This window comes from Aquarana catesbeiana, linkage group LG05 (assembly GCF_042186555.1).
Source record: "Aquarana catesbeiana isolate 2022-GZ linkage group LG05, ASM4218655v1, whole genome shotgun sequence".
Taxonomy (NCBI): Eukaryota; Metazoa; Chordata; class Amphibia; order Anura; family Ranidae; genus Aquarana; species Aquarana catesbeiana.
The window spans coordinates 247,446,672-247,467,292 of NC_133328.1; the positions used below are offsets into that span (position 1 = coordinate 247,446,672).

The window sequence follows — 20,621 nt, forward strand, 5'->3', positions numbered from 1 at the left end:
GGTGGCCAATCACGATGTTGATCGCGATTGCCGTCAGCTGGTGCAGTAGGTGGGAGGACTCGTGCAGAGATACCGCACGATAATCCTTCCCTAAGTCCCCCCGCCATCATGGCGCAGGCCCGCCCCCAGGAAAAGGGGGGGGAATGCGTCACGTGTCATCACGCCGCCGACGCACAAGTGGCGCCACCTGCGTCCCAAACTGGAACATAACACGGTGAAGACCCGTAAGGGCCTACTATGCGAATTAATGGGCGTCCCGAGCCACCCCGCTTTAAAGGGTGGAGGGAACGAAAGGGGACCCCTGCACGCCGGGAGAGAAGCAATCCTGCCCAGACCTGATGCTGTTTAAATGGGAGAAGGAGATGCCACCAAGATCGCCGAGTGGGTTGGCAAACAATTGGGGGACACACAAAATTACTAGACATGATGTTGTAGCCTATATAGATAGACATGGCATGGGGGAACATGCAACCTAAATGAACTATGGGACAATATAAAGAATATTACAGAGTCTGTTTCACGGAATAGGTTACAGATAACAACATCCATAGAGTTTACACAGCAGTTAAGATGTTCTTAAGACAGGATAATTATACAAAACGTCAAAAAGGGCAATAGACGGTAATATGAAAAGATGATGTCCATGACTAAGATTGATAGGTAAGAAAAACCTTCTAATTTCAAGCCCTATCTTCCAGGATTTGAGTCTGGAGTCTGTGAATTGGATATGTAGGGTATCACCTTACATTGTCCACTACTTTTGGCAACAACCAATTCCTTTAATGCCTATCAATGGGGACTATTCACATCTTTATATTGGCATAGATAATGTTTATATAGGTTTTTCTTACCTCTCAATCAAACCAGCAGAGCCACTAGAGTCCGTCAGCAGCCACAATAAAAGTAAGACAGGGGATGTCAAACTGCAGTCACAGGATTAAAAAAACCCTTCCCCTCCATCACTCAGGAATCAGATTCCTGCAATACTTCCCACAAGAGAATGTGAATGGCAACAACAGTCAATTCACCGAGGCACTTTAGTATGAGACTTGATAAGGCAGAAAAAGTGATAAAGCAGTAGAAAACACCTGGACTAGCCAGGGGCACATATCTTTAGTGTGTTGCATAGGAAGGACAGCGTAAGCACAACAGGTGCATACTGACAAACTTGCTGGAACTCAGAAGTAGTAGTTCCAGTCGAAAACAGCCTTATTCCACAAGGAAAACAAACCAGGGGAGACCTCTGGACAAAAGTGAGCAGAGCACTGACTCACCGACAGGATAGTGTAGGCAAATTATAAATCAAGGCTCTCAGTGATCTGGAGGTAGTGAATCCAGCCAGGAAGATGCATCTCTGGATGAAGTGAAAAATCTGGTAGTTTCACCATCCTGGATCCTCAGCCGGGCTGGAGGAAGAGGACATTATATCAAATAACCCGAGTGCGCATAGCCACCTTGACCTGATCAAACGAACACCTCAGCTTTTGTGTTTCTACCGAGTAGTCTGGAAATATGAGTAGTTTGGTGTTCTGATAAGCAAGGTCCTTCTGCAGCCGTGCAGCACGAAGCACCTCATCTCTGTCCTTGAAGTTGAGGAATTTAAGGATAAAAAGTACAGGGTGGTGTCCCTAGGGGTCCAGGCTTGGGTGGGATGCGGTGAGCTCTTTCCACAGCATAGAAGGGTGAAAATTGAGCTGCAGGTAGAAGGGTAGGTTATGGGTAAATCCGCACACAGGGAGAAAGTACAGAAAGCTTTAGAATGAACTGCTGCCCCCACAGATATACTATCACCTAGGTGGAGTATACTTAGATTGATTGAAGGAGAGTGTAGGTGTGGCGCTGTTCTGGTTTAAAAAAGACTTATATGCTTAAACCTGATATAGCTATGCTTCTGTGTTGCACCCTCTGCAGAGTGCAATACTATAAGACCTCAGAGAAAACAAGGAAAATTAGGAAAAAAAGAATATATGTGGCTTTATGTGCTGGTATTCAGCACATGCACCCTCTGCAAGGTGCAGTGCCTTATAATTATATTCAATGTGTTGCACCCTCTGCTGGATGCAACAAATTGAGAAAGAGGCCTTTAAGAGGATAATTGATAATTTCACTCAATGGAATAAGCCAGGGTGATGGAAACCAAGAGGTAAGAGAATATAGCACCTATGATAGAAATATGCTACTGTGTTACACCCTCTGCACAGTGCATCTCTGAACCAGTGCGGTTACCTTTAAAATTAAACTCCACAATTTACTGGTGAAATATCAAAAGGAAAGTGTAAACTAAACCTTAATTTCAAATTGTGATGGTTTTATAGCCAGTCTGGAGTGCTGTAAATGTTGTTTCAATGTTGCTATTAGCAAGACATTTCTGTAAATGTGTTGTGCCCTCAAGTAAAAATGGTGTTGAAGTGAATTAAATAAGTGTTGGTGCAATATTAGAATGTATAAATTAAAAAATTGTTGCTTGATGTGTTATACCCTCTTGTAGGTGTATTCACAAAATTATTGTTTACAACTGGTTTTGTCTAACAATCTGCGAAAAAATACTTGACCCAGAGGGGTTAATTGGCTGTGATGTGGTGGCTATATTTGACTTAATGTCATAAGTACCATTGATATGGTGAATATACAGATAAAATGTGACAAAATAGACCAATATAAAAAACAAAACAAAAAACAAAGTAACAAACAAAGTGACTTGTGCTCAAAAAGTGTCCAGTGCTTGCTGAAAAAATAATAATTTCTCAAAAACTTATTTGGGTGATGGCTGGTGTTGGGGATTCTTATCCATGCTCCTATTGTAAATGCACTCACCAAATGGCCTCACCCCCCCCAGGGGTACTGCGCAGTCACAGTATATGCCACTGTGTAGCAATCTGTGTAGAAGGTTGCGCAGCAGCTGCTCCACAAACTCTGTCGGACGGGCACCCTCCACCCCCTCTGCAAGGCCCGCTATGCAGAGATTGTTCCTCCTATTACAATTCTCAGCATCCTCAGCCTTATATTCCAGAGCACATATTTTCATTTGCAGGGACTGGAGACTAGTGGTATGCTCAGCCACAGTATCCTCAGCATGGCCCAGGCGCTGCTCCGCAGAGGACAGCCGGGACCTCACTTTGTCCATAGCCTGAACAGTCCCACATCCACCTGCACAGCATCCACTTTCATTGTCAGCATGGTTATAGAGGCCTGGCTTTTGGCAATAGCCACCAGGACCTCAGCTAGACCCAGCTGGGTAGAGGAGGTCTGCTTGCTGTGCTCGGTCTGGGACGCCATGTTGGCAGAGGAGCGTGCACGTGTCCCCATGCAGTCAGCAGAGGTCGGGACAGTCTCCTCCGGTATAGGGGGGAAAATGGAGCCTCTTACCCCTTCCTTTGGCTGTCCCAGAGGACCTGCGGCGCATGAGGGTGTCAGCGGTCATAAGATGGCTGGTGTACAGGCCAGATTGCAGGGGATTAGCCTGATTCAGCAGCGGAGCTCCATCTAAGATGTCCCAGGGGAGGGTGATGCTCTGACGTCATCGCACCTTGCCTAGAACGGGCGCTCGCTTGCCCGCCGGCGAACTGCTCTTTTCATACTACTATCTTGCAAGTTTTCTACTTTATTTTTAATAAATTGTTTTATCGGATTCACGCTATGGCCACCTTTCCTTTGTCCATATGTCCTTGATTCGGGTTGCTATAATATTCATTCACATGCCTGAAGCCACGCTGCACAGAGGGATGTCTTACTGCTAGCTGAACATCAAGATATAGTTTACTACATGCCTGGTTTGTTCGCCATCTGCTATGCTGCTTGGAGGGATGCTTCATTGTTAACCGCATACCCATATTTGGGTTCTCATACATGCCTGTTGTGCTTGCAATCTGGTAAGCGCATATTTTAGGTGGTGGAGGATCACTGTGAGGGGTGTTTTCATTTCCTACCTTTCCACACTGGCTTTCATGGAGAGTTATCGGGGGTTTCTTCCCATCTCCATAGAATATTCTCTGGAATTCTGAGTTCATGGACTTTGCTATCATTTTGCACACTCGTGATTTGATGTATTTTGATGTTTTCTATATATTTTTAATTTAATTTAATTAGCATTAATTGATTTTTATGCACTTTTTCAATCTATGATATAGCGCAGTTTTTTTCTTGTTTTTTTTAAGATGTCCCACTGCCTTGCTAAAGAAGCTGAGCGTAAAGGTGATCGACTGGCAAAGCAGGTCTCCAGACCTAAACCCTATTGAGTATATGTGGGGCATCCTCAAACGGAAGGTGCAGGAGAGCAAGTTCTCCAACATCCACCAGCTCCATGATGGCATCATGGAGGAGTGGAAGAGGACTCCGGTGGAAACCTGTGAAGCTCTGCTGAACTCCATGCCCAAGAGGGCTGGAAAATAATGGTGGCCAAACATAATATTGACACTTTGGACCCAATTTGGACATTTTCACTTACGGGTGTACTCACTTTTTGTTGCCAGTGGTTTAGACATTAATGGCTGTGTATTGAGTTATTTTGAGGGGACAGCAAATTTACACTGTTATACAAGCTGTACACTCACTACTTTACATTGTGGCAAAGGGTCATTTCTTCAATGTTGTCACGTGAAAAGATATAGTAAGATATTTAAAAAAAATGTGAGGGTGTACTCACTTTTGTGAGATACTGCATGTGTTCGCTCATTTGTTAATATATAAATTAATGTAATTAAATATGAAATTATTTCAGTTGCTGTATGTACCTTTGTTCTTGGCTTTAAAAATGACGTATAAACACGGAGCCATTTCAGAAATCACAGTAAGAAAAAAAGATGGATTATTTTTCACTCTTTGATTAAATGGAAGCTGTAAAACACATGCATGGAACCTAGAGTGGGTAAAAACAGGTTAAATTATCAATATAAAATAAAAATTCTACCACTAGTACCTTGGTGACATCCTAGATTAATAACAATAAATAAAATATACAAATTAGATTATAATGTTCATTTTACCTTAGGGGCCAGTTCATACCACATGCAGTACAGTGCGTTGTTTTTCTGTATCAAAAACGCATGGAAAGTAGGTTATATGGTTTTCAATGGCAAAGTTAAAAAAAAAAAAGGAGGGGGAAAATGCATTGGACTGCACCAAAAACTTACTGGAACGTATAAAAAAATGCACATGCAGAAAAGCATATGGAATGCATGCGGGCTGAATTTCTATGGTCTGAACTGGTCCTCAAGAAAATAATGCAAGAAAATCTAGAGATGCTGCCAAAGTGCAGAGAAAAATAGTACACACCGGATTGAAAAAACCAAACAAATCAAAAACAAAGCTCATAATGCACTCTCCTACATAATTGTGCTGTTCAATGTAGTTTTTTCATTTGTATAATAACTATATATATTAACTTCCAATTTATTCTTTATTCAGTTTTCAAAATTTTACCAATTCAGTTAATAAAAACAAGTAAACATTGTCTTATCTTCATAATAAGGTAAATAAATAAGCAGAAATGGGAGCACATTATACTAGAAGAAAATAGAGAAGAAAATAAAGACCGCAGGGGCAAGGGAACACCCCTGACCCCCCTTCTTCACCCATTTCCAATGTTATAAAATTAGCATTGCTCCTTAATTCCTCCCCTCTTTTCCACCCCTCCTGTTCCCCTTCCAGTGAGCTCGTGCTTAAGTACCTATATCGATTTTTATCAATCTTTACTTACCTTTCGCGTGGTTTACCTTATTAAAATTAGCTAACCCTTTACTTCCATTTTGTCTATTATCTCCTTTTCCTATCAGTTTATCTATTCTAATTGTTTCTCCGGCTCTATTATACATTTTACACTCTATACGAGGGGACCCATTTTTTCCAGCCAGAGCCTCCACATCCTGTCAAATTCCTTGAGGTTACTTCTCTTTGTATACACTGCTCTTTCTTTGCAGAGAGTCTTATTTATTGTCCTAATCCAGTCTCTTACTGTAGGGGGTGCCTTTGATTGTCATCTAATTGCAATCATTTTCCTAGCTTGGAACAAGCATCTTAATATTGCCATTGTGGTGCTCTTCCTCTCTCCCCGTTCCTTCCTATACCCTAGTATACATACTATGGCCTCCGTCTCCAATGTAGTTCCAAATATATCTCTCATGGTATTAATCACTCCTTCCCAATATCGGAACATCTTGGGGCATCTTCACAACATATGCATGAGATTGCCAGTCCCCTGGCATCTGGGGCATTTATCATCAGATCTTCTACCAAACTTAAACAGTCGTTTGGGAGTATAATAAGCTCTATTAATCAACATCAGGTAAGATATCTTCTGTGGGGGAGAGACCGATACCATCGGTCCCATCTCTAGGATTCTCCTCCACTGCTCCTGTGTTATTACCCCTATGTCCTCTTCCCATCTTACTCTTTCAGTACGGAGTTTCCCCCCAATGTTGGCTTCTTTACTTATTTGCCCATATATTTCAGATATTAGACCCTTAGTGGGGCCTACCTGAAGTATACTTTGAAAGAGGGGTGTTTTTTTCCATTCTAAGGGTTGTTTACTAAACTGGGTTTCAAGGGTGTGCCCTAGCTGTAAGTAGGTGTAAAATGTGCAGTTCGGTATATTGAATTCACGTTTCGGTATACTGAATTCAAGTCTGAGAATTTTTTAAGAGTATTACCCACAGAGTTGTCTCAGCCTTTTAATGCCTTGTTTTTACCACTTTCTAGCTTTTCCTATCAGGAGAATTTCCTGCAGGTTGCTGTTGTTCCAAAGGGTGGTGTATTCAGTTAACCCATTGTATCTCATCTGTTTTTTAACTGTTTTCTATATTTTAATTATCATTTTTATTGTTGGATACCTATAGCGAAAAGAGTCCGCCTCTAGCGCTTCAATTATTGTATTATGTAAAGTGCCAGTTAATGTTATTCTTCCATTAGGGGTACCTCTGTTCGGAACATCGGATCCCATTAACTGCTGCAGCTGTGATGACAAATAGTAGTGCTCGGGGTGGGGTAAAGCAAAACCACCTTCCCCTACCAGGAGCTGAAGTGTACGGAGTCGGATCCTGGCTTGTCCCCCTTTCCATATTAGCTCTGTGAAAAGGCTCTCGATTTTATTGAACCGTTTCTTGCATATCCAAACTGGGGAATTGTGCAATAGGTACAGCAATTGTGGCATCCAGATCATTTTTACTAAACTGCATCTTCCTGCCACCGACAATGGGAACCATTTCCGGATACCAGTTTTTTGTTTAAATTTGGCCAATAGTGGTATAAGATTTTTACTTCTAAATAGGTTAGGATCTTTTGACAGGGCTATCCCCAAGTATTTCAATGTATCCACTATCGCCAGCTGGTATTATTAAATCACTAATGGGGTCTATTGTTAAAAGCTCAGATTTCTCCCAATTTATCTCTAACCCTGTAAAGCTACCAAATTCTTCCACTATGCTCAATGCTTTTGTCAATGATTGACCCGTATCTCCTAGGAAGAGCAAAATATTGTTTGCGTATAACACGATTCTTTCTTCTCCCGTCTTCCTCTGAAAGCCAGTTATCTTGGAGCTTGTTCTTATAGAAATAGCCAGGGGTTCCATTGCTAGAGCAAAGAGCAGGGCACCCCTGTCTCATCCCCCTCTCCAGTTCTATCTTATCCGAGAATTCGTTATTAATTTTAAGTCTGGCACTGGGCCTGTCATAAAGCATTTTTATCCAGCCAGTGAAGGAGGGACCAATTCCAAATTTCCCCAACACCCTCCATATGTATCCCCACTCCACGCTGTCAAAAGCTTTGGTCACATCCAGTGACAATACGGCTCTTGGTCCCCTCGTTCTCCGTCGGGGTCTGTAGATTTAAAAATGCCATTCTGATATTCGTACTTGTGGATCTTTTAGCTATAAATCCCGCCTGGTCTGGATGGATCAGTTTTGGAATAATTCTGTTCAGCCTAGCTGCCAGAACCTTGGCCAAGATTTTGGCGTCGGCGCATAAGAGAGAGATTGGCCTATATGCAGCTACGTCTAAAGGATCCTTTCCTTCTTTCTGTAAAACTATAATGTTTGCTTCTAACATTGAAGCGGGTAATCGTCCCTCCCTGGACGCCCCCCCCCCCCCCAGTGCTTTTAGTAACTCCGGGAGTAATATTCCACCATAATATTTGTACACCTCAGACGGGAGCCCATCTGGACCGGGGGATTTTTGGTTTGCCATACTAGCTACTGCCTGTTGGAGTTCTGCAAGGGTTATTGGAGTTTCCATTTCATCTCTTTCCACTTGCGTAATGGACGATATTTCCAGGTTTCCCAGGAAATCCTCCATTTTACCCTCTTCTCCCACTTTCTGAGCTGTATATAGGTTTTATTAATAAGCCCTAAATGTCTGCACTATCTTTGTAGTATTAGATATAATCTCTCCTCCTGTGGATCTGATGGTAAGGATAGTGGATGGTGGGGAGTTGGATTTTACCAACTGCGCCAGCAACTTTCCTACGCTTTCACCCTCTGCAAAGGAAGACTTCCGCATAATTGCGATCTTATAATCTTGTTGTTTAACCATATTTTTTCCCTCCCGGATGTTGGATCTATTAGATAATTATTTTCAGCGTCTAGCACCTCTCTTCGGATATTTTCCTCCCACATCCTAGCATCTTTATTAAATTTGGCCACCTGTTGTATTAGGACACCTCTAAGAAATGCCTTCAAGGTGTCCCATAGTATCCCAGCCGCCACTGTGTCTTCATTAAATTCTACAAATTCTCTCAATTTAGGGAGGACCCCGTCGGTTTTTTTAATTAATTCAAATCAGTATGGATTTATTTTCCACTCCCTCTGGGCTCTTTTCCCCCCTAGTTTCACTGTAATCACTATTGGGGAGTGATCTGATATCCCTCTTGGCCAATATATGATTTTTTCTGTAATCTGTAGCGCTCTATCGTTTCCCAAGCCCATATCTATCCTGGAGAGCGTAAAATACGAAGCTGAGTAGCAAGAATATTGCTGGACTCCCGGATTTCGCGCCCTCCACATATCTGTTAACCCTACTTTGTCCAAAAATTGGCTCAGTCGGCACTTCTCTGAGGGATCTGAAAGCATCCGTACAGGAAACCTATCTAGCTTTCTGTCTAGGACCTCATTGAAGTCTCCTACTACTATGATCGGCACTTCTTTGTTTAGCAGGAATTCACTTAGTCTAAGCATAACAAAAACTTGAATAATAAAAATAATAATAGCAGTGTAAGTGTGAACAACTGCTTTTGGTTTTTGGTGATTTTATTTAAATTCACTATTTTAAATAGCAGTGTGTTTACAATACATTTTAGGTACTGGACAGTAGTAGCAAAACAGAACTGGATATAATGTGAATATAGTAAAGTTAATATAAACTATAAAACAAAATCTATTCAAAGTAAAACGGAATTAGGGGAGCTGGCAGTGCTGAGTTGTTTTAAACTCAGTATGTGAGGGATGTAAAGCAAGCTATCATTGCTTTAGATCACTCATTCCAGTCTCCGGCCCCAAAGTAGTACGTGGACAAGCAGCAAAGCAAGAACAAGGAAAGCAGAGCTTTAACTTTTAAAAACAAGTTAGCAATGGCAGCTCTCAAATTTTCATACGGTCGGGTTCATTTTAAAATACTGAAACACAGTAAAATAAATATACAATGGAGGGAAGAATCTCTTGTTACGCAATTCAGCAGCTGAAAGTCAAATGAACAGAGAACATAGGGCAACACAAGGACCAATCACTAAAATCTCATATAAGCTTTAACATGTTAATTTAATTTAAATACTGATTTTTGGTTTGATTGGTTGATTTTAGAATCTGTAGCTTTCATTTAAATAAAACATGGTGATTGCCATGAAGGTCTTTGTTTGACCACTTCACAGGGTGACAACACTCTAATCAGCAGAAAGTCACCAGCATTCCAATACATTTGTTTCACTTTTTTTATCTTAAAGATTCATCAGGAAAGATCCTGCAAGCTGGAGCCGATGCAGTAGTGTGGGGACAGCTTACCGTTTGTCTAGCAGTTCTGACGCCCTGCCGTTCCGCTAGGGGAACCAAGTCTTCATGGAAGGATCGAGGGACCAGAGAGAGAGAAAGAGGAGAGCTGCTGGCGCACCTGCAGTACCCTCCACCATCATCTTCAGGACACCCCCGTGCTGCATGGCTGGTCGGACGCTGAACATGGGGAGAGGTCACATAGCCTGGTTACCGACCGGCGAGGGGAGAGACCTTAAAGCTGAAACGCGAGTCCAGCATTTGCAAATATATCTACCAGAGGAGACTAGGCTTTGTCTGCAGTGACACCCGGTGGACATTTAGTTCTCTGCATCTGGGATTTTCAGTTCTTTTTTGCATTGGGGGGGATTAAGGGGGCCCCCTTGGACTATTGGGGTGCTACTTCTCAGCCTCATTAGCCTGCCTGCCCTTTCTCTCCCCTTCTGTCATGTGTAAGTGCTGTCCTCCCCCAGGGTGTCATTACAAAACATATAGTAATGACGAGGAAGCGGGGGGGAAGACCCTGTGCAACAGGACAGTGCCAGCTCCAGTACCCAGTCACAACAATGTGAAGGGGAACCAGGCAGCAGCTAAACTAGAGAGATCTGCCTATACTCTGGGTCAGACCCCACAAATAGAGGGCAACAGAACCTGCAAGCACAATCTAAGGCGTATGCTGGGGCCCCAGCTGTGAGGAAAAGCCAAGGTCAAGGGCAATCTACAGCAGCACAAGAGGTAAATCACACAGGACTGAAATCTGCAGGGGAGGATATCCAGGACATCCCCGTCTAGAGCTGGAGCCTTAACAGTAGCAGAACCATCATTGAAAGAAATCCTGCAGGCAATTAATTCCTGTAGGACTTCTTTAGGTGAACTATCTGACCAGCTTAAAACAATCAGGGAAGAGCTATCCTTTGTCAGGCATGACCTACAAAAAGTGCGAGAAAGGACTACCACCCTTGAAGGAAGAGTTAGTTTGGTGGAGGAGGACGCATGCTCCGAACGCGTGCACGCCCATAGCATCACCGGGACCCGGGAAGAACAGACGATCCACGCTGTGCCTCTCCTACCCCAGCCTGGGACACTGGACACCACCGGCGCCGCCAGACGGGAAAAGACAAGAACACTCCAGCACATAGGATTGCCCCCTGTGGAGCCCTGCTGCCTACCACATTACCTACCTGGACCGATTAAATACTATGTGCCTGTATCTATCATACTCTGAGTGCATTTCCACTATTAATAAAATGTGTATGCTTTAATACTGCACTTAGGTTGGCGCTGCTTTTCTTTATTTTTTCTTTTTTGGAGGAGGACCTGAACCCCCTTAAGTGGGAGATAAGAACAGTAAAAGAACAAATGGCTAATTATGAGATAAAAATGGACAATATGGAAAACAGAATGCGAAAAAAAAATGTAAGGATCGTGGGGCTCCCTGAGCACGGTGAGGGCCCGGATCCTGTGATATTTCACGAAAAATGGTTCAAGGATCTTTTTGGAAAGGACACTTTCTCATCCTTTTTTACAATGGAGAGAGCTCATAGGGTGCCTTCTAGACCTTCTACACCAGGGGGCTACCCAAGATCCCTCCTGGTAAAAATGCTCTTCTATATGGACAGAGTAACCATATTGCATAAGGCCAGAGAAATGGGTAATATCATTTATGAAGGTGCTAGGGTATCTATATACATAGATTTTTCACCGGAACTGAAAAGACGGAGGGCATGTTTTTTGGAAATCAAACGCAAACTACACCAACTGAACATATCCTATGCCCTGTTATATCCAGCAAGACTGCAGGTGACCTTCATGGGGGAGACTTTGTTTTTTGACTTTCCAGAGGAGGTGGCGGGGTGGTTGGCATCCCATAAGGGAAAATTATAGAAGAACCAGAAAATAGCGTTTCAAAGATAGAAGTATAATACCTGCATGGGTGACTTAAGGGCACAGCTGATCACTTACTGGCACTTTAAGAAGTTGGGGCGGGGGGTTGCATTTAGGTTAGGAGTAATGTAGCATCTGCATGAACTTTTTCATTTTTATGGAGAGGGGGGAAGTTATTTACGAAGGAAATAATATTTGTCATCTTGAGCACATGGGAAGGTCACTTTGGAAGCCCCCAGAGAGGACCCACTAGGGTGGTGAGAGAATCGGGACAAGACACGGATGGTGTGTTAGGTATGAAAGGGGTATGTGGGGATGTATGAATAATAAATGCACTTCGGATAGGAAATATTTTGTAGCAAAATTATCACAGAAGAAATATGAGAAGAATACAGTAGGTATTGGTCAATAAAGAAGGACCACACAAAGTATATGGAAATCACACAGTTTGGAGTGGGTATCTTGAACGCATTTGTTGAACACTAAACGGTTAAATGGTTAATTCTATGCAGGTAAAAAAAAGTTAATTATATGCTCTTGGAACATCTGGGGGCTGGGAGATCCCGCAAAAAAAAAAAACTGCAGTTCTTTCTGTAGCAAAAATGTTTGGGGTGGTATAACTCTGCCTACAGGAGACCTTACTCATGTCTCTATACTGCAGCTGGGTTTGGGTGAATTCCGAACCCAGTACCATTCAGTTCACACCACCTACTCTAGAATACTATGAGCACTTGTATAGCTCCCGGCAGGAGGAAATGGGGGGAGGAAGTAGATGCTTTCTTTAGGGGCTTGGTGATTCCAGCCCTCTCTGAAACCGACAAGGAGGAACTTGACTTCCCTATAACATTAGAGGAACTGCAGCGGGCCACTAGGGAGATGGCAGTCCAGAAGTCTCCAGGACCCTACGGCCTTCCGGCAGAGACCTACAGACTGGTCGGCCACGGAGGAGGAGCTTCCTACTTCCATGATGGAATCTACCATAGTTGTGATACGTAAGGAAGGCAAGGACCCACCTCCTTACTGAGCACGGATATTAAAATCTTGGCAAAGGTCTTGGCGGCTAGGTTAAACAGGGTCATTCGGAAACTTGTCCACCCCGATCAGTCAGGATTTATTCCTGGGAGATCCACTAGTATAAATATAAGGCGTGTGTTTATGAATCTACAGGTCCCGGCGGATGGGGATGGATCGAGGGCCATTTTGTCTTTGGATGCCACCAAGGCCTTCGACAGCCTTGAATGGCAATATCTGTGGAGGGTCCTGGCCGAGTTCCAATTTGGCCCGAGCTTTACTAACTGAATAAAATGCTATACAAAGGGCCAGAGGCAAACGTGAGAGTGAACAGTGAATACTCTGACAAATTTAGATTGCATAGGGGGATGAGACAGGGGTGCCCTATGTCCCCCTGCTCTTTGCCCTCGCAATCGAACATCAGGCAGTAGCTCTCAGGTCCTCCCTGAAGGTAAGAGAATTTAGAAGGGGAATAGTGGAAGAAAAAGTGGTATTATATGTGGACGACCTACTATTTCTAGGAGACACGCAGACTTCCCTGTTAAGGGTAATGGAAATAATCACAAATTTTGGTCAATTTTCCGGACTTGCCATAAACTGGGAAAAATCTGCATTGTTACCAACAGACCCCCTGGAAAACCCCTTGCCTGTGGAGGTTGCCCAGGTTCAAATAGTGGAAAAAATGAAATACTTGGGAATATCACAAGAGACCCTAAACAGTATATTATAAACAATATCGTTGCACGATTTAAGAAATGGGAAAGGTGTGGAATAAAGTTTATTAGCCAGCTATACAAAGATGACATTCTGAAATCTTTTCAGGAACTGAGGGAACAATACACAATATCGAATAAATCCTTTTTTTTTTTTTTTAAGGTACCTACAAGTCAGGCATGCAGTTTAGAGAGAGGGCACATGAAGAGATAAGATTCCTTTGCTCCAGAAGGTAATCATTGAAACAACCCTAAAAGGCCTTATCTCGAGCTTATATCCGCATATATATAAGGGGAGCCTGGATAGGGGCCCCACCAAGTAGAAAGAGGTGGAAACAAGATGTAGGAACTATAAACGGAAGAGCAATGGAGTAGAATCCTCGACTTGAGCCCCTTGGTCTCACTTCCCCCTCCCAAAGGAAGTCACATCTGTTTCTGCTTTATAGAGCTTACTACATCCCTCAAAGGCCTTTTTTGTTTGGCCATAGATTAGATGATATCTGTCCAAGATGTGGGGAAATGGAAGGTGATTTAATCCACATGTTTTGGTGGTGTCCGAAGCTATTCCGGTACTGGAAGGAGGTATCTGGAATCATAAGTCAGGTATTTGGAGGACCATCAAACATGGATGTAAGGCTCTGTGTATTGGGGTTTGTAGGCGAGAGGGAAACCCTGCATGCACTCAGGTTTGCAATCCTTAGGTGTCTATTTCAGGCGAGGAAATGGATAGCACAAAGGTGGCAATCGGTTTTACCCCCATCTTGTACAGAATGGGAGCGAGGCATGAATAAGACAATTTGGAAGGAAAAATATGTATCTGTTAGACAAGGTTGTATAAAGAAATATGAAGAGATCTGGAAAACCTGGTGGGATGCAAAGAGATATCCCTCCTAGAATGAGGTGGAAGATACTTTTAGTCAATGGAGGACTTGAATGGAAAGCGAATAGGAGGAAGATGGATCCGTTACAGAATAAACAATTGAGAAATTTATTGCGAATATGCTATATAATTTTTGTTTTGTATCTTTGCATATAAAATGGTGCATGGAGGGGGAGGGGGTAATGGTTGTTTGTATGTCAAATATGGTCAATGAAAAAAATTTCAATAAAGAGAAAAAAAGAGTTCTACATGGCAACATCTCAGGGTTTCAAAGGGTCACTTTTTCAAGACAATGCAGTGGTCAGAATGTTGCCTTGCTAAAGGGACCTGCAATGCCCTGGCTCTAGCAAGTTACTGAATTCTTAAACACCATTTGTTGTGTCATTTCAAGCACCTACCAACCACATCTCACAAGCTGAAGGCTGTGTAGCACAAACAGAAGCACTCTACAAATCTCCCTGATGTGCTCCTGCATTGTCACGAGCTTCCAATAAAAACTACAAGTGTCTGTTGTATTACATTATGCAGGCACAGTTCAGTGTTGTCACCATCAGGAACCTGCTGGATAGTGCATGCTTGTAGACAGGAAGTTCAGCAGCACTCAATGCAACAAAAGGATGAAAAAAGGTGAAAACAAGTATGTTACAAATAAAATTATTTATGATATTTGGTGCTTTAGCAACGAAATGTCATTCAATTAGGGTTTACATGCCGTAGGTAATGAGGTTTGCTCTGTTTAGCCAGTTCATAAACTCACCAGAACGCTCATTACGTGTAACACTATGCATGTTGTGTATGTGGTACAATGTCCCTCATCCTATTGGACCCTCTCCAAGAGGAATACACACTGCCTCCTCCCCAAAACTGTGAACCAGAGGGGTCCTGCCCATGTACTTGCCTAAAATGAATAGGCACACTGTATTGTTTGTAACCATTGATGTTCTGCACATTCTCTAAAATCTGTTTTCTCAAGGGACATTTTGGGTGACTTATATAATGCAGGCCGCAAGGAGATTGTAACACCTACACAACATGCTTAGCTTTACAAGTAATGAGCATTCTGGTGAGTTTCTGACCTGTGGGAAGTGGTGTTTCACAAGGTGGCAACATGAAGATTAATGAGCACACTGAGGTTTGGATTGTGCTAATGAAGATTTATTTTGATTTTGAGAGCACATTTAATGTGGATGTCTATATCACGTGTGCTTACACCAGGTAATCTTCATGTACATTTGACAACATATGGATGCATACATTTAAGTTGGTGGCATTTATTATCCACTAAGGTTCGGACTAGGGTACTGGTATTTAAGAACCTCTGGATTTTTTATTTTGTTTCTATGTAAAGGAAACAGACCATATATGTTGAAAAGTAAAACACAGTTTCACTTACATTCTCTTATAAAAGCAAATAAAGATGTCAGGACAGTACAAACACCCTTAAAAATACCCTTTTTTGGGGGTGTGGACACTCCAAGGTGACCTCATTTTTGCCAGTTTGTTAAAAACGAAGAAACATGCTGGCATTGAGGTGGTTAAAATACACACAATGGTGCAATAGATACAGTAGCATCATAAGTCATACACAGAAGGAGGAAAAGATGAAGGGATTAATGTACTGGTCACATATAGTGGAAAGATAGAGATGAAGGGATTCATGTTCAGATGTGCAGGATGATGGAAGTGAGGGGTTAATATACAGGCCATTAGAGACAAAATGAAGATCAAATGTAGAATGGAGGAGGCGGAGGTGAAAGGGTTAAAGAAAGATCCTATAATAAACCCCCCTCCTACTATAAATCTACTGTTTCTTTTGCCCTGGAACTAGTAAATGATCTTTTATTTGTTAGTTCCTCCTGTTGTAAAAGGAAGGGACTGTAGTACTGTTTCCATTTTGTGGTCACTGTGATTACTCATGACAGTGATTACATGGCACAGCTTGGATTAAGTCTGTGAATGATGGCTGTCGGTTCGGTGCACAGGCTGTCTGAGGGCTATTTCTGAAGTGCCATTTTTAAACAGCACTCCAGTCTATAAAGGATATACAGGTGTTGGAGGCTAACGTTTGTAAGCAGGACAAAAGTGTTTAAAAAGTCATTTTATTTATCCTTAATCTCCAACCCAAATTATTTGTTTTAGTCAAGATCAGGGAAGGATTTTAACTTGCTTGCTGTCCATTTCCAGACTGGGGAATATCTGCTTACTTCCTGTCCTGGCGAGAACATAAAATTAAACCTCTATGTGTTAAAATAAAGTAAAACATTTATATGGCTGTCTGCGTCATGCTGACAGAGCAGAAAGTGAGGGGAAATCGCATCAGTTAGTAGCAACAGAAAAAACATCAGTACTCATCCGTGCCCATCCATGCCACATCAATGCTCAAACGTGCCACATCAGTGCTCATCCATGCCACATCATTGCTCATCCGTGCCCGTCCATACCTCATCAGTGCTCATTCATGTTACCTCATTGCTCATCCGTGCCTCATTAGTGCCCATTCATGCCACATCCATACCTCATCAGTGCACATCCATGCTCTTCTGTGCCACATCAGTGCTCATCCGTGCCTCATTAGTGCCCATTCATGCCACATCCATACCTCATCAGTGCTCATCCATGCCGCATCAGTGCTTATCAATGCCGCATCAGTGCTTATCAATGCCGCATCAGTGCTTATCAATGCCGCATCAGTGCTTATCAATGCCGCATCAGTGCTTATCAATGCCGCATCAGTGCTTATCAATGCCTCATCCGTGCCACATTCATGCCTCATCCGTGCCACATTCATGCCTCATCCGTGCCACATTCATGCCTCATCCGTGCCACATTCATGCCTCATCCGTGCCACATTCATGCCTCATCCGTGCCACATTCATGCTTACCCATGCCACATTCATGCCACACCAGAGCTCATCAATGTCACAATAGTGCTCATCCGTGCCACATTAGTACTCATCTGTGCCACATCAGTGCTCATCTGTGCCACATCAGTGCTACATCAGTGCTCATCCGTGCCCATCCATGCCACATTCATGCCTCATCTGTGCTCACCCATGCCACATCAGTGCTCATCTGTGCCACAGCAGTGCTCATCCGTTCCACATCAGTGCTCATCTGTGCCACAGCAGTGCTCATCCGTTCCACATCAGTGCTCATCCGTTCCACATCAGTGCTCATCCGTTCCACATCAGTGCTCATCCGTTCCACATCAGTGCTCATCAGTGCTACATTGGTGCCCATTCGTGCCACATCGGTGCTCATCTGTGCCACATCAGTACTCATCTGTGCCACATTAGTGCTCATCTGTGCCACATTAGTGCTCATCCAAGCCATGAGAGTGTTCAGCCGTGCTTCATCTGTTCCACATCAGTGCTCATCCGTGCCCATCCATGCCACATTAGTCAACACTGAAGAAATGGCTGCACTCCAACATCCATCAAAATTCTTTTTTAATAAACAAACATCCCAAGTGTTACAAGCAGTTCAGATGGTAGATGTGCTTCACACACTAACAGGTGCGCTTATTCATTACAAAGATAAGTCAGCATTGTTTTCATTATATACACCTATCTAGTATAGCAACAGGTGATACAGATCATTAAATTGCAGACTTCTTTTTAGCCACATGTGATTCACATAAACATTAAACGAGAAAGAGAAAGACTGAGGCCGGTTTCACACTGGGGTGGTGGGTGCGTCACCGGTAAAACCGATATTTTAGCGGCGCTATTCGGCCGCTAGCGGGGCAGTTTTAACCCCGCAAAACGCTGCTGCAGAGGAGCTTTGCCGGCGGTATAGCCGCGCTGCCACATTGATTTCAATGGGTAGGAGCGATGAATACACCGCTCCTTCACCGCTCCAAAGATTCTGCTTGCACGAGTTTTTTTTCTGTCCTGCAAGCGCACCGCTCCAGTGTGAAAGCCCTAGGGCTTTCACACTGGATACACAGCAGCGGCTGTTTCAGCGCGCTTTGCAGGCTCTATTTTTAGCGCTGTAGTCCCTGCAAAGCACCCCAGTGTGAAAGGGGCCATAGACATATAAATTTGCACATATTTAGATATCTAATTAAAAATAAAATTTATAGTAGTACTGAAGATATACAATTATAAACAATCCATGTGCTATGAGAAAACAGGAAACGGTGTGTACATATGGAATATGTATAAAAAGTGTATATATAAATGTGTATATAGAAAAGAAAAAGCATATCAAATTTAAAAACATTATAACCTGTTTATATTCCAACGGTTAAAGATAAATATATGTTTACTATACTCCATTAGACCTGTGTAAATATATATGTAAATACATATGTATTATTATAGCTAAGCCCACAATAAAAACATTAATCACAAACATGGGGAAGCTATCAAGGTATAAAGATGGAAAAAGGAGGAGTATAGAACGAGAAGAAAAAGACCAGATCAATCAACAGTATATGGTTCATACAGAACAAAGATAACCATTGATTATCTGGTTCTGTATGACCTCAGTAACCTGGTTGATCCTAACTAGATAGATTCAATATATATATATATATATATATATATATATATATATATATAGATATATAGATATAGATAGATAGATATATAGATATAGATATATAGATAGATAGATAGATAGATAGATAGATAGATAGATAGATAGATAGATAGATAGATAGATAGATAGATAGATAGATAGAACAATGTGGGTGGTAAATACACAGCCCAAATTTAATATGGTCCCTATGCCTTCTGCTATCTACAGGAGAGACTCATATTTAGTAAATAGATGGATTGAGTGGCCAACTATCCTGGGCGTGCATAGTATCCTATGAAACAATATGGGCAGTAAAATACACGGCCCATGTAGTGATTATATACCACCCAAAGAGTTTGTTCTGCACTCCTGTGACCCATTTTCAGCAGACAGCGGGCTTAAGTCTGCTGATGTTACAGAGCCGGTCCAGGCTCTGGAAAGATCATGACCATATGGTCAGCATCTGCCCACAGGCCTGGACCTGCACCCAGCTCAGCCTCTCAGCGAGCCTGAGTCGGCTACTCCTGTCCCTTCCACAGCCCAGTGCTCCAGTGAGCGCAGGGGAGCAGAGCAAAGGGGTCTCTGCTCACGGAGTTTGTTTTATCGCTCGGTTTTCAGTGTCAAAACTGGCGGGGGACAGATGCAGCATGGAAGCAATGCTGCTTCTAGCTAGGCAAGTATGATTCTACAAAAAAAAAAAAAAAAAAAAACACACATTTCTGTACTTCTCTTTTAATTAAAACATAGTTGTTTGATTTTATATATAAAAAATTTATGTAGCATTCTACATACCTGTAAGCCTGGATTAATAATATCTTGTAAACATTGATGCATACGGTTCGAAGGCTATTTATCTACAGTTTAATACAAACATTAGTTAAGAGAGATTCTAGAATACCAGAAATATTTTTTTAAATCAATATAAAAAAATAAAGTGAGACTTACTTCAAGATCAAGGAAGAGACCATGAGATTTAAGTTGAAGAACTTTTATCAGTTTACTTTTCAAAGCACTGCCTGCTGCCTTGTAATGGCAAAATGTCAGACTGGATCGTATTGAAGTGCAAGAATATCTGCAGGGACAATTAAAATATGTGAATGGCCATTATGTAGATAATGAAAATAAAAATACGGATCTGACTTTATGTAACAAGGAAACAATCCAATGCACAATAAGCCTTGAAGCACCAGTTATTAGCTTAAAGCAGAGTTCCACCAAAATGTGGAACCTCCGCTTATCTGCTCCCCCCCCCTCCGGTGCCACATTTGACACCTTTTATGTGGGAGGGGTACCCCTTCCCCACTTCCTGGAGACTACACCGCAGCCATGTCCCTCGGAAGCTTGGCCCCTCTCCTCCTTCCTCTGCCGCCGGTCCAGTTAGAAAGCGCAGCGCACTTCACACATGCGCAGTAGGGAACTGGCTGTGAAGCAAAAAGGCTTAACTGCCAGTTTCCCTTACCATGAATAGTGGCGGCAGCACCAGAGAGCCGACCCGAAAATCGGCCTGGATCCCCGGTGAGCTTTATTTACTACAGCTACATCTAGATGGTGCGAGTTGCTGAACAGCCTTCCAAACAAAAGATGGCGGATCTACACCAAGCGCGTGTTTGCTGCTGTAATGGCAGCCAGCTTTTTTGGTCAGT

General features: G+C 42.6%; 1 protein-coding gene across 7 annotated transcripts in view; it reads right to left on the reverse strand.

Moving 5' to 3' along the window:
* Positions 1–20,621, reverse strand: part of TERT (telomerase reverse transcriptase) — a 501,506-nt gene that overhangs the window by 93,774 nt on the left and 387,111 nt on the right. For 5 of the 7 annotated variants that reach the window (XR_012244449.1, XR_012244448.1, XM_073630686.1 and 2 more), the window contains 3 exons: positions 19,924–20,050; positions 19,771–19,832; positions 4,731–4,855 (listed from right to left, as the gene is read on the reverse strand). Coding sequence is in view for 3 of the 7 variants with exons in the window: in XM_073630686.1 (XP_073486787.1) it covers positions 4,731–4,855; positions 19,771–19,832; positions 19,924–20,050 (314 nt within the window). In the remaining 4 variants the exon portion in view is untranslated. The remainder of the gene's footprint in view (positions 1–4,730; positions 4,856–19,770; positions 19,833–19,923; positions 20,051–20,621) is intronic. The other 2 variants (XR_012244450.1, XR_012244451.1) reach the window with 1 other exon arrangement.